This window comes from Typha angustifolia, chromosome 6 (assembly GCF_048772165.1).
Source record: "Typha angustifolia cultivar Huaian chromosome 6, ASM4877216v1, whole genome shotgun sequence".
In the NCBI taxonomy this organism is placed as follows: Eukaryota; Viridiplantae; Streptophyta; class Magnoliopsida; order Poales; family Typhaceae; genus Typha; species Typha angustifolia.
This window is the reverse complement of record NC_133244.1, coordinates 9,737,910-9,751,395: the sequence shown is the minus strand read 5'-3', so window position 1 is coordinate 9,751,395 and position 13,486 is coordinate 9,737,910. Positions and strand designations below refer to the sequence as shown.

Below are 13,486 nucleotides of genomic sequence, written 5' to 3'. Positions count from 1 at the left end.
CAAGTGAACTGCTGACCTGATTACTTGTTCTAATCTTTTCATTGCAAATTTTCTTTTCGTAGTTGTTCTTAAGTCTGATACTCTGTATAATTAATTCTTCTTATGCTTGTGCAGCAGGAGAAGGGCCGACCATTGCCCAAATTTGGAGAATGGGATGTGAACAATCCTGCCTCAGCTGAAGGCTTCACTGTCATTTTCCAAAAAGCTCGCGATGAAAAGAAAACGAGCAGTACTCCAGCGACTACTGCACCACCATTAAATGATAATGTAGGCGGTCTAAAACCAGACGAGAACTACCAGTATCCAAGAAAGAGTGTATGATCCTTATTATTCTGGGCTTCAGTATAATCCAAAACTTTAGAGTAGCCTATTTAGCTGTCGAGTGCATATATATATATATATATATATATATATATATATATATAGTAGCTATGTTCACTTCCTTTTGCATTTTGCATTCCTTGAAAATTTATTATGCCTTGCACTTATGTTGTTTCTCTGTGGGATTTCATACTTGGGTGCAGAGGTGGTTTTGCTGTGGTTGATTGCTGCTCCTGGTGCTCTTTGGGATCTGGTGATCTTCATTTAGGGTGCTAAGGAGACTATTACCACTTTGGTTCATCCCTGGATGTTGATGTCTTGTGATCCTTGTTTGTCTGTACTTGGTATAGATTAAAAAGTGGCGAGATGGATGGAGGAACTTTTATATCTATTTTCCTTTAATTTTGCTATGTGCCTTCAGATATAACTCCCATAACATGATACTTGGAGATTCTATCTAAAGCTTGAAACAACATTATATTTATATGTAATATACTTATGTTGGACCTCGTATGTGTTCGTTCATAGTTCCCTTCTCTGATGTGTGGAATATCGCCCATTTAATATATGCTCAGCTTTCAGGCAACATGATGGTGTTGTGCTGCACTCCTGGCAAATTGGATAAATCATCAGCAAATTCACATGCTAATTTTTTGAGAATGGAGAAATATAACCTGGTTAGGACTTCTTACCATGGACTACTATTGAAGGAATAATCAGACAAAAGATCTAGAGCCATTTCCACAGATTTTTACTGAAGCTTTAATAAAGATTAACACACATCAAACTTGATGGGCTCTTTAAAGCAAGCAATTATTCTAGCATAATAGATGATAGAAGTGCATTTTACTTGACTGCTAAGAGTCAATCTACTACTGCTAATTAACACCTCGCGGCACAAGAATGCAAATTTCTGGGTCATCAGGCAAAACACAAATCCATTTAGAATGAATCACTAGGCCTGTGTCTCCATAAGATCTAATATTTTGTGCCATAATATGCTGCAAAATTCCACATTCGGACTCCAAGAATGATAAATACTGCTCACAAATTGTAAAAGGGCATTATGCTCGAATCACTTCTCAATCTTGCAAAAGAAAAAAAAATCAGTGAGACTTCACATACTCCTGAACAATATGCAGGCCCTCTGATTCTTCACCATAATCCTGAAAAATCAGAAGAGCAATTATGCGTTACCACATGCATATCGATAACATGAACACAAACATGAATATGAAACATAAAAAGATAATAGATAAACTTTTACCTTGACGACCACGCATGAACAACCGACTACTTTCCTGGCTTTTCCCTCGGAGTCAATTTTGCAGAGCTGAAATTCCATGCATCAAGTGTTGAAGAACATAGGCAGAAAATAAGGGAAAGGATTGCCCTTTGCACATAAGCACTCATATTGGATTGCTTTGATCATATTTGCAAAAATACCATGTCTCAAAATAATTGAAATAACATATTAAGAACCAAAAAAAAAATAAAAAAATTGCAGAAGTTCCATTCCCAAACCTGGAATTCTCTACATGCACATGCAATTAAATGATATGTGAACCAAATGCTTCGGAGCATATATTCTCTCAATCTCTCGAATCTGATTTAACAGCAATATTTAAATTATAACTCTTGATACCTAACATAGGATAAATAAAGTGTGATATAAGTGAGGAAATATCACTAACCCCTGCCCACTCGCCAAGAGTTTTGGCGCTTGATACTGCCACTAGATGCACGTTGTGATCAGCACAAAGTGCTTTCACCAGCTTCACATAATCAGGCTGGTCGCAATCTTCTGCCAGAACACAAAGCTGTGCAGCATGCTTCTCTATTGCCTTAGCAGCTTCGTGAAGCCCGCGGATAAGACCATCATGAGCCAATGATTTCTTCATCACCAGTTGCAGAGCTGTCATCAGGTCCATGGGTTCTCCAAGAACTGGAGTGGATGTTTCGACTGCAATACCATCTTCACTGCCAGCAAAGAAGTATAGAAATAGGTGATATTACTCCTCATACAAAGCTCCATGATTTCCTCAAACTTATAGTAAGTACAAGATTATCATATTTAAGACTAACTCCACAGAATCAGAGCAAATCCCACATGGCAGCAAATCTAAGAATTTAAGTATTCTACAGGTAACCCACAAATTTGACAATGTACAAAAACTAAGGCAGTCGCCAGTCCATGCAAGTATTTGAATGCAAGACCATTCTCAATCCAAATATAACTCCAAAGAAAGAACACCAAAAGACAAGAACCACTACTGCCGTCAAACAGAAGCAAGTATAAATTAAACCACGAAATAACAAAGTTCACATTGAAAACTTTCTCAATTGGGATTCTCTCTCTCTTAAGATCTTACCGAATAGAAACCTTAAGTTGTAATACATTACATTCCCTTGCATCTGCTCGCGTTTCCCAAGTAAATTGCATACCGAGCATAAGAGACCAACATCACATTAAAAAGAAAATAAAAAAAAATGCAATCTTAACGCTAAAATATAGTATTAAAGCATAAGTTCCCAACTTTATGGTCTCTACATAAGATAATCAATCTGCAATCAAAATTGAGCATAATTACGTAAAGATCAATAGCATAAACAAAATAACATAAAAAAGCATCAATTTTATACAGTTAATACAACAAATACGGATTACTTACGCCGCCATTTTGGTAGTCTCGGTCGAAATCTTATAGCACCGACCAGGAAACTCGGATCAAATAACGAGAGGAAGAGGAGGAGGACGGGTGTGGGGAGGAGGAGCCAACCTTTTTGGTTTTTATAGTTAGGGTTTCAGATGGAGCGCCGGAGGAAGTGACGGATAAGGCATTTATATATTAATTTGGTCTCATTCCGGTTCGGGCCGTCTTCGCAAATTTGGAATCATGTATGCATAGCCGAAGTAACGAGGAATTTAAATTTTGGTTAATTTTTTTATAATTTAGATCCCAAGTTTTATTTTATTATAAATTATTATTAACATCTTATCATGTAGATATTAATTATTTGAACCCTGCTTTTTTACCTATATTGTTTTAAAATATTACTCGGTTTAACCTAAAAGCCAGAATATAAAATATTCATCATGACAAGGGTTAAAATGCAAAATGAATCTCAGTTTAAACTACACACATACTAAATTGTTTAGAAAATAAAACACATGAAGAAAAAATATGTTCAAGAACAAACTTCAGTTACATGTATAAAGTAACAATGTGGTAAAATAACTCTGATGTAAACTAAAGTTGCTTCAAGATACAAGGATATTCACCATGTTGTAACAATGTGGAAAAAATAACAATAAGGAAATGCTCGCAATGATCCAAGGGCTTACTCATTTAGCATATATTATTATACACATCCAACACTGTTAATTACTACTGAATTCAGCTTACCAACCCCTCACATCCAAATTAAACCCATCTGATGAATTGTCCCAAGAAGAGTTTGCTGACAACATGCTCCAGTGCTGGCTAACTTAGTGTTACAAGTTATAGAAGAAAAATCTAATGTGGAGTATTATCCAAAAGAAAAAGGAAAAAAGAAGAAGAAAATCTGCAAAACAGCATCAGCAACATCACTGGTTCTGATGTTCAGAAGGTATATCCCACTGGTCTGAAGTAGATTCTCCCTCAGACCCTCGCCGCTTCCTCTTGCCTTCTCCGTGCCTAGATCGCCTTGGAGCCGCTTCATCTTCACTCTCACTCTCATCATTCTGGAAGGTGCTTCTGGCACCAAACTTATCCTCTGATTGGGCCTTCACACTGTGATAACCCATCTCATCTGCTCCAGCAATTCCTATTGTATCCTGGCCCTTGTTGCCCGGATCAGGTCCTGCCTCGTACCTGTCATTTGCCGGCCTCCTCTGGTCCCTCTTAGCAGCTCGACTATTAGGTGGAGGTGGCGGATGAAGGAAAGGTGGCACCCCCATCGGACGGTTGCCTCGACCAAGACCAGCCATCGGCATGCCACCCATGAACGGAGCTCGCCCAGGACCCATCATCATCCCAAGACCTCCCATAGGGAAAACCCCAGGCTGAGGAGGCCTACCGGGAAAGAACATCCCAGACATTGGGCCGCTTCTGGGGAAGTCACCAGAAAATCTTGGGCCACCAAATGGAGGAAAAACCCGAGGAACACCAAAAAGATCTGGTGAGCCAAAACCATCATTATAACCAAAACCATCTGCACCCATCATCATCGGAGGGAAACCTCGGACGCCAAGCATCGGCCCGCCACCCCGCACCATTGGCATGTGTGGCTGCCACATCATTCCCCTTCCCCTCCCCCTCCCTTGGGGAGCCTGACCATTGCTTTCATCCTCTTCCTCACTTTCTTCTTCCTCCTCTTCCTCATCCTCAAACAGAACAATATCTGGATTATCAGCTGCCTCATCTGTACTGACCCCCTTCGCCTTTTCCTCCTCACGTTTAGACTCTGCAGCAATGAGCATTGCCTGAACCAGAATCCACTCTTTCAGCTAATGCATATTGACGAAAGGAAACAAATCCAGAAAGAGAAAATAATGGAGTTCAAGCATATGTGTAGATATGTATATGAGACCTTAAAGCTGCAAGTTAGAGGAAACTAATTGAAATTAGAACATGATGATTCTATACGCACCACTACAGCTTGCATGCATGTTACTCCAATAACTGAGCAGCATGACAGAAAAAGAGACCAAGGTAATTCTTGTGCATGAAAACTTAAATTCCCTTATTGATATGGATGGGAGGAGGGAAATAAATGTTTATTAAATAGTGCAGTCATGTGAAAGGAGAGAACTGGAACTGACATGGAGGGAAAATCTAGAAGCTGCTTTCTGGAAACACCAGAGGACCATTTGTGAAGACCAAATTGGTTTCTAAAGACACAAGAAATAACATTGAAGCTAGTGATATCATCACATGCCGCTTGCAGTTGATATTGCAACTCATCGATGCGTCCATGTGACCATGTCAGCAAAGTGTTAAACTTTGCTATGTTACAGTCACTCAGGCCCAGTAACACAAGAACTCTCCAAGCACTAGGTCAGCTGCCACGCCAGCTTGAAAGAGTGTGTCCACAGATATAACATTGTTTTTGGTCTTACATTATTATTTATTAAGTCCCAAAAGGAGATACTACATGGCATAGATAAATTCAGAAGGTGCTATCGTGAAAGACGTAAACTAAATGCACTGCAACAAGTTGAAAATAATCGCAGGGACCTTATCAAACGGCTGGATATCCATAGATAGACAGTCCAACTCTATACACCATCTAATTGTAGGTATATACAGGAAGATTGTGAGAGAACTGCATGGTCCCAATGAGAATTAAAGTGTATAAATTTTGTATGCAACCAAGGTGTGAATCACAGAATAAATATTCTAGATCTGCTACTGAAGCTCTAAATGTTACAGAGATACAAGCTTCTTACAGCAAGTTAATATTTATAGAGATGGATTTTCAGCCAGCCAACCACAAATCATGTATGAAAATTGCAGATCTACATTATTGATGTCATTGACAACATAAACCATAAACAAAATATGTGACCTAAGTAGTAGCATACCATGAGTTCACCATCTGGCTCTAGATAAAGTAGAGAAGCCAACTGCTCACCAATAAAAGGTTCCAATTCTTGGCAGTCCCGACTGATCTGCAGCAGTTCACAAATACAATAAGAACTTGAATAATAAGACACCAACAATGAGGTTTCATATTGAAACCCCTAAACAAACTTACAGTCCTTTTCAAAAAAAATGATAACTACAAGCATCCAGGTACTAAATATCAATGACCTTAAATCATAATTAAAGCAACATTCAAGGCCTGCTATATGGAACTTTTCTTCCATTCAGTTAGGCTAAATTGCAGTATATCAACCGATAAAATACAAAGATTGATATATCCATATCCAGTTAAGACAAATAGAAGGTTTGGTTGAGATGAACAATATTGAACCATATTCAAAATGTACCCCCATTTTGAATTGCTATCAGAGGGCCTACAAGCAATTAGCACATGGAAGAGAGCTTCGCAACTATTGTCAACAGTGCAGATATTGAGTTGAAATGGTTTACAAAGGCATCAACCTTCCAATATCTAACATTTCCATAGTTAGAAAAACATACACAGAATCGTTACAAGCTACTATAAGATTTCACATCATACCTTCACTGGTAGATTATCATTGTATGGATTCCTGAGATGATGGGTTTTGTTAAAGGATAACTCGCATAGCTGCAATGCAAAGTCATGTCATGATACATTGGAAGTAAATAATAACAGAATAAGTGCATACAAACTCTCTCACAACTTGAAATATAACATAATGGTGGATTATAGACATGGACCATTATATAGTAAGGAAAGAACCTCAAATCATCAACATTTCTGTATTAACCATTGGAACATTCTTAGTGGTAATTTTCTTCTGGTGAGCATGCCCACCAACCACCAAATCTTCCTCCTAAAATGTTGCACATTAAGATGCTATACTCCTCCTTTGGCATCTGAAGATTTTATTATTATTCTTTAATTAAACAATGAATAACTGCTCTTATTGACGTCTCTGGTAAACTGGTGGATTTAATTATAAGATTAGGGATCATAGATTACATAAAGGTAGCCAAAGAAAGTAGCATCAATTATAACTGATACCTTTTCCGCTAGGCAGAAAATCAGTAGCCAAGTGGTAATCAATGAGTTCCACAAGCTCAGATAGAGTAACTTATTATCATCATAAACATATGGCTGTTATTCAGATTTCTAGCACTATAATATGAGACATATAATGCCAAAAGGTGCTCTTCCTCTCTCAGCTTTTAACAGATGAATGTACTGCATAGTGATGACTATATTAGTTGATTTTGTCTATGTAAGAAACAGTTGTAAGAATCCTGACATCTCAAACATAAATAACTATTGACAATATTTCCAACCAGAAACTATTAGCATGCAAAGAGATGCCCAAGAAGATAAGATCTAACCAAAACAAAGAAAAGAAAGTAATATTGACAACTATAAAGGCTTTCATTCTGGAAGGATGACATCCGAACCAAAGGGGCAGATCAAACTAAACCAAGAAATGACCATCAAAATCATCGTACCTTAAGCCATTTTACTGAGAAGTTTCGGCCATAATGTGCAGATCCATGAGCATATTTCCAATTACCCCCACCAATATATCCTCCAATTTTAGAAGTCATCTTTGCACATCCCTTGAAAAACATGACTTTGGTTACAACATACAGCATGTGACAATGACAGTTGAACTTGAGAGTTTACTTCTTAAGGAAAACTAAAAGTTCCTACATGGTGTGTCTACTAGCAAAGCAGATCTAGCAAGTTGCTCTACCTGGAAATGTCGAGTTCTGTTGATTGAGAATATCAAAATGACATTCTCTGATGATTCAAAAGCTTCATTAAGTTTGGCCTCGTTACTTCTTTGAGTTGCCCATACACCCTGCTGAACCGATATTTCCAGATTTTCTCGATTGCAACTTTTAACAATAAAATACCTAGTTTTTACATGTTTGAAGACAAATTTTTATCAGAAGAACATCACTTAAGTCTAGTAAGAAATGAGGATAGCATACTAAACATTTGAGGAGAATAATATAAAGCACGAAATGGAAGCAGCTAATCCTAAGACAAGGAGGAAGATACCAAAAAGTCAGCACCAAGTCAAATTTATTGATCAACAAGGCCTTTACCTTTTGATAAAGAATCAATATGACCATCTAAAGCCGAAGCCATTTCTTTGAAATAATGTCCTACTCTTACCATCTTTCTAAACATTATATCAAGGCTTGACTTCCACAGTAAAAGACTAAAAGTTTAGCTATCAATCAGCAGAGAAACATATATAATCCACTAAGGCAGTGTTACGGTATGTAGAAATTAATATCATGATAAACCTGAATGAAACCAAATTTATACAAATACTTTCTAAAGCATATATCTACCAAAGAGAAGTAGTTCTCCTTAAATGAAATACTCATACTATGTAACGAGTGCGCTTTTAAGTATATGTTGCAAATCCCAAGTTAAACAAAAACAAAAGAGTGGTTTTATACTGCTCCATGCAGTTCTAGAATCAATGTGGATTTAAAAATTACAATGTTAAACAATAAAGGAAAACACTTTACAGGTACGTCATTGTCATTAGACTTTTAATTAGTAGGAACATATCATGACTTCATGTTGTACTGACAAGGGTCTACATAGTGGTACACAAAAATGTGTATAATTCAAGTTCTAACTCACATGGATGTTTAACTACTAAGACTTTATTTCATACATCATACATGCTCTTTTTAATTGTTAGGAAAAAGAAAATCAATTGACTGACACCAAATTCAATTTATAAGGAGTCTATAACCTCTGTTCTCCACCCTTTTCTATATTTTGGCAAGCATCTAACTGCACCATGTCTTGGCACATCAATTACTAGAAACAAGATTATCCATTAGCATTCATTTTTTAGCAGCCCAAAGAGAAATCTTATAAAAGCATAAACTATCCAACTCATTATTAAACACTCAATATTAAAACAAATAAGTCAGGGAGTCACTGATATCAGCTCCATAAAAGCTAAATACAAGTAGAACTGATCCTTCAGAAATCATCACCATAAAATGCTACAAGAAGTCTTTACAAAACCAGATAAAAGATCTAGTAACTCCAGACACACCTAGATTGCCCTTGAGGAAGGGGAGATGCAGTTCTATTGGCTTGGTTCGACAAGCCATTAGGAATACTCTGCACCTGATTATCAGTAGATTGTTGTTGTTGCTGTTGTTGTTGCTGTTGTTGTTGCTGCTGCTGCTGCTGCGGCGGCTGCTGCTGCTGCTGTTGTTGTTGTTGAGACAGTTGAGTTTGCAGTTGTGGCTGCTGTACATTGGATTGTTCCACTGTTGGTGGTTTTACAGCTGTACTTTGACTAGGTATCCCAGAAGCTTGAGGAACTTGAGGCTTCTCTCCTTGTTGGTTATAGTTAGTGTTTCTGTGTTGAAAAAATCTGTTTGAAGAACCATAACTAAAAGAACTCAGATGCTGGATCTTCTGAAAGACTTCTTCAACAGAGGGTGGAGGTCCAGGCAGCTTTGCATGTCTATATCGACAGTCAGGGCCATTCGGACAGAAGCCCAACTTGTACCTGTGATAAGATACATGGCTAAAAGATTGAGTTGCATGGATTGAGTTGCATGCGTCTATTTGATCAAATCGTAAATATGTAACGGTGAAAAATGTTTATGCTTAGAATGACAAAACTCAAAAGGATACTGCATCTCATCTATATATGAGGACTATGAAAAAAACGTTTTGTACAAACTTAATATGGCCTTCTATTTTCAGACAAAAGTTAGAAATAATGGATCTTCTCCAGATAGATGAAATTTACTTAAAACCAACACAAAAGTCAAACTTGGAACTAGTAACTGTACAAAAAGATATCAACAAGTAAATCGTGACGATTGATTTATTCGCTTTCTCCAATCAAATAATAATAATAATAATAAAATCCTCAATTCTCAACATCATTAGCAGCTCCTAGATCAAATCCCAATTGAATATTTTCTCAAGAAAACCACAATAAAAAGTTACATAAAAAAAGTAACCCGCAATTAATCGTGAGCAAATTAGGTCCGTTAACCGTATTTCGAAAAATTAAGAGGGCAAGGTAAGAATCAAGAGATCCATACATGTTGCACTCCTTAATGTCTTCGTTAGTGTGCTTGTAGACGCAATCCTGCTCACGGCACTCCCCGAACATCCGAAAGAAGCGGCACACGGGCATTCGAGCCTTGTCATACTGGTGGAGGAAGCCACAGGCATCTCCCTTCATGCAGAGGCTACGGAGCCAGTGGCGACAGACAGTCTGCCTGAAGCTTCGCCGCCCGGGACCGGGAGGTAGGTCGCCGGGGCCGCCGCCGGACGACGGCACGGGGACTCCTCCTGCCGTGGAGGCGACTGCGGTTGGGTCGGAGAGCATGAGGGAGGATGATGCCGCAGAGGGGTGGATCGGGGCAGCAGGGGCGGCGGCGTCGAGGCCGCCCTCGAAGTCGAAGCTTAGGGCTCCCTCGGGGTCCTCCATGGAGATGGAGGTAGAAGAAGGAAGAGGGATAGGGAGGAGGAAAACCTATCTAGGGTTTTCGATTAGGGTTTTGCGAGGAGGAAAGAGACTATGAACTAGATCTCAAGCTAGCTAGAGAGAGAGAGAGAGAGAGAGAGAGAGAGAGAGAGAGAGAGAGATTTTGCCGGAAGGAGGTGAGAAGAGAATAGAGGAGACATAGAGGTTGGGATCTGGGAGAGGATCCGAATATGTGATGGATCCGGATCCAAAGTTTGCAATCCATCGGCATTATTTAAATATGTCCTTTTTACGAACTAATCTATTTTAGTCATTTATAATAATCTTTATTTTATTTACATTTGCAAATATAGATCAAAACTCGTACTGCTTGCAAAAAGTGGCTACTTTGGCTATAATATGATTGGTGCGTAGTTGCTAATACGTGGAACTATCTTGCAAATCGTTCCATTTTGGACCCCAATTTCCCTCACAGAAGTTTACCCCTCGCTCCTCCCCTCAGAAAACTAAACCCAGAATTCTCGTCTTCCGCCGCCGCCCCAGGAGGTAAGCTTCCTTGATCTCTTTGATCAAATTCTCTTGTCCCTTCTCTGATTTCTGAAATTGAAGCTTTTGATGCTTCCAAAACGGCTTCTTTTGGTCTATTTCTTATGGTATGCAGTGCGAATCAAGCCATCGAGGCTCCAACCTGCAAATCCTTTTGTTAGTGTGATATATGCTTCCTAATAGTGAGATCTTTATGATATGATTTAGAGAGCAGCAATTTACTGACATTTACCTATTGATATATTTGTTATTCTGATGATCTCAATCCATGGATTTGTACACTCGTGTAACCGTTAGAAGGGTTTGGGGGTAGATATACAATCACCTAGTTTATACTCGGGGTGCACACCGAAAGGGAAAAATGGAGAGAAAAAATAAGTGACAATTAATGTCAGAAGAAGAGTGAAAAATACAATGTCCTGAGGGAAGATGATCAGTTATAAGTACCAACTCTAGTGTTGCCACCATTTACATGTTAGTTTTCACAAAACGAGGGCTATTTAGGAGGCAATCCTTCTTCAATCTGTGATATTTGACTTTCCCTTTACTGTCTTAAGAATCTTATTCCTTATCGGCTGACTCCATGATTTACATCATTACACCATTTTTGCTCTGTTTTATCATTTATGACCACTAATCTTTTCCCCATCCATATTTTGGAGCATTTTGATTGTTTTAAGCTATTTCTATTTAGTCTTTTATCTTCCTAGAAAAACTACAGTTGTAATGTCTTTATCTTTATCTTGGATTATCACTGAATATCAAATTGCCTCTTGTTGTCTCTATTCCTATACTAAAACTAGTCTTGCACCTTGTAACTAGTGAGAATATAAAAACCAAAATTGTGATATTAAAGAAGTTCAACATCAAAGAGTAGAAAAATGAGAAACCATCCATGAAAGATCTAAAGATATAAAGATGAGTGATGGGCACTGCAAAATTGAAGATGATGTAGTATCGTGCACAAAGTGAACAAAATGTAGGGCAGATTATCGAACTTACAAGACTATGATAAGCAATAAGTATTCCTTTTCTTTGAGTACTCATCAGCAGCACGATTGCCAGAAAAATATGAACCTGTTAATAATATATCCTGTTCTTTCAATATTGATTGCTTCCAATCTAATGAAGTGTTTCATGGCCGATGGATCCCTTGAATTTCTAAATCTCCACAATAATGGAGATTGCATTGGAATATTGCCATACCAATTTGTATAATTTGCTTATTTTTACTTGGTTATGGAAGTTACTACACCTATAGAGAAAAGATCTTCAACTACACGAACTGTTTTTATCTTCTTCAAGCTAAGGAAATTTAGATATCAGCTAATACACTGAAAGAATTGAAGAGCATGGTTTGTTGCTAAAGTTAGATATTTATCAGTTTGAGCTTGAATATCTTGCAATCTCTTTTCATCTCTTTTCATCTAGTGATAGTTAACAATTAGTTTTTATTTTCATCTAAATTGGCAATGAAGGTTCTCAACTATTCTGCATATTGCCATATATTATCTGAAGTATGGAAGGACCACCAGAATCGCCTGTAGTTCTTTCAAGTTGTGAAGATATCCACTTTGACACAGGAGAATCTGGGGTCTTGGCTGGCAATAGTTCCCCACTTGTAGCAAGACTAAGGAAGTTGCTGTTCCGTCGAATGCTGATAGGGGTGACCGATGGCCGCTTCTTCCTGGGCTTGTTCCATTGCATTGATAAGCAAGGAAATATCATCCTTCAAGATGCAGTGGAGTACCGTAGCACCTGCCGCTCCTCACCATCTCCAATGGAACAACGTTGTCTTGGGCTTATCCTTATTCCAGCTGCTTGTAGATCTTCTTGCCATGTTGACTGCTCTGTAGAAGAGCAGATGTCACTATTGTTTCTAGATAAATGAATCTACTTAAACATATACTTGTAGCTTCTTATGTAGTACATCAGATCTACATGAAGTTTTCTACATTCTTCAATTTTGAACTATTTTTGACCTTTGGCCGTGTTTAACTAAGGCTAGCCATCAATTTATGCAGTTTGCTTATTGCATAGTGTGTTTCGTGTCATTGTAATTTCAAACTAAAGGAACATTGGATGAAACATATGCAATAAATATTTGTTTTATAAATTCTTGTGGTTCTGCCAAAATAAACTCGTGATTGTCTTATAAAATATGTTGGCACTGCTAAGGTTTCATTTTCATTTGAAGACTGAGGACCACTTGATTGGAATATTTGAAAGACTTTCTTAACGCGCCCTAAGTTTCGGTATCAATCAAGGTATATCACTCTTTTAAACGCAGACCAAGCCAATAACCGACGTATCATTCTCCAGTAGTTTCCATATCAACATATTATACTCATTAGTAAAGTTAGGTCAATTAAGGATTTCCAAATTTTAACAAGCCTTAAGCATAAGGCTGCATCATACAATTCTCTCCAACAATCATCTAATATGTAGCAGAATGTTAAGGTATCCAAAATCTCCATCAACAAGTGAATATACTAATTGATGAAAAGACCAATATCAAAATCC

The 13,486-nt window shown here is 37.9% G+C and overlaps 3 protein-coding genes across 10 annotated transcripts; 1 reads left to right on the top strand and 2 right to left on the bottom strand.

Moving 5' to 3' along the window:
* Positions 1 to 698: 698 nt before the first annotated feature.
* On the bottom strand, positions 699 to 3,149 carry LOC140761666 (small ribosomal subunit protein eS12-like). 6 transcript variants are annotated; one of them, XR_012104596.1, is made up of 6 exons: positions 2,994 to 3,149; positions 2,016 to 2,301; positions 1,589 to 1,654; positions 1,447 to 1,487; positions 1,014 to 1,361; positions 699 to 930 (listed from the first exon to the last, which is right to left on the bottom strand). XR_012104596.1 is itself a non-coding variant. In XM_073099092.1 (5 exons), the coding sequence occupies exons 1-5, from the start codon at positions 2,999 to 3,001 to the stop codon at positions 900 to 902; spliced, it is 432 nt and encodes a 143-aa protein (XP_072955193.1). In that variant the 5' UTR covers positions 3,002 to 3,149; the 3' UTR covers positions 699 to 899. The 6 variants fall into 6 exon arrangements, 3 of the variants coding, with proteins under 3 accessions (XP_072955193.1, XP_072955192.1, XP_072955194.1); XM_073099092.1 differs by lacking the exon at positions 1,014 to 1,361; XR_012104597.1 differs by lacking the exon at positions 699 to 930 and adding an exon at positions 1,846 to 1,927 and having other exon boundaries at positions 938 to 1,487; positions 1,589 to 1,743.
* Positions 3,150 to 3,740: 591 nt separating this feature from the next.
* Positions 3,741 to 10,580, bottom strand: LOC140760885 (zinc finger CCCH domain-containing protein 45). The gene is made up of 7 exons (XM_073097953.1): positions 10,029 to 10,580; positions 9,017 to 9,481; positions 7,679 to 7,841; positions 7,431 to 7,541; positions 6,493 to 6,561; positions 5,891 to 5,977; positions 3,741 to 4,789 (listed from the first exon to the last, which is right to left on the bottom strand). The coding sequence occupies exons 1-7, from the start codon at positions 10,418 to 10,420 to the stop codon at positions 3,911 to 3,913; spliced, it is 2,166 nt and encodes a 721-aa protein (XP_072954054.1). The 5' UTR covers positions 10,421 to 10,580; the 3' UTR covers positions 3,741 to 3,910.
* A 232-nt stretch (positions 10,581 to 10,812) lies between these two features.
* LOC140760886 (uncharacterized) lies at positions 10,813 to 13,079 on the top strand. Of its 3 annotated transcripts, none has more exons than XM_073097954.1 (2): positions 10,813 to 10,963; positions 12,442 to 13,079. In XM_073097954.1, exon 2 carries the CDS (start codon positions 12,483 to 12,485, stop codon positions 12,852 to 12,854), a length of 372 nt encoding a protein of 123 aa, XP_072954055.1. In that variant the 5' UTR covers positions 10,813 to 10,963; positions 12,442 to 12,482; the 3' UTR covers positions 12,855 to 13,079. The 3 variants fall into 3 exon arrangements, with proteins under 3 accessions (XP_072954055.1, XP_072954058.1, XP_072954059.1); XM_073097957.1 differs by having other exon boundaries at positions 10,843 to 10,963; positions 12,482 to 13,079; XM_073097958.1 differs by having other exon boundaries at positions 10,844 to 10,963; positions 12,547 to 13,079.
* The last annotated feature ends 407 nt before the right edge of the window (positions 13,080 to 13,486 follow it).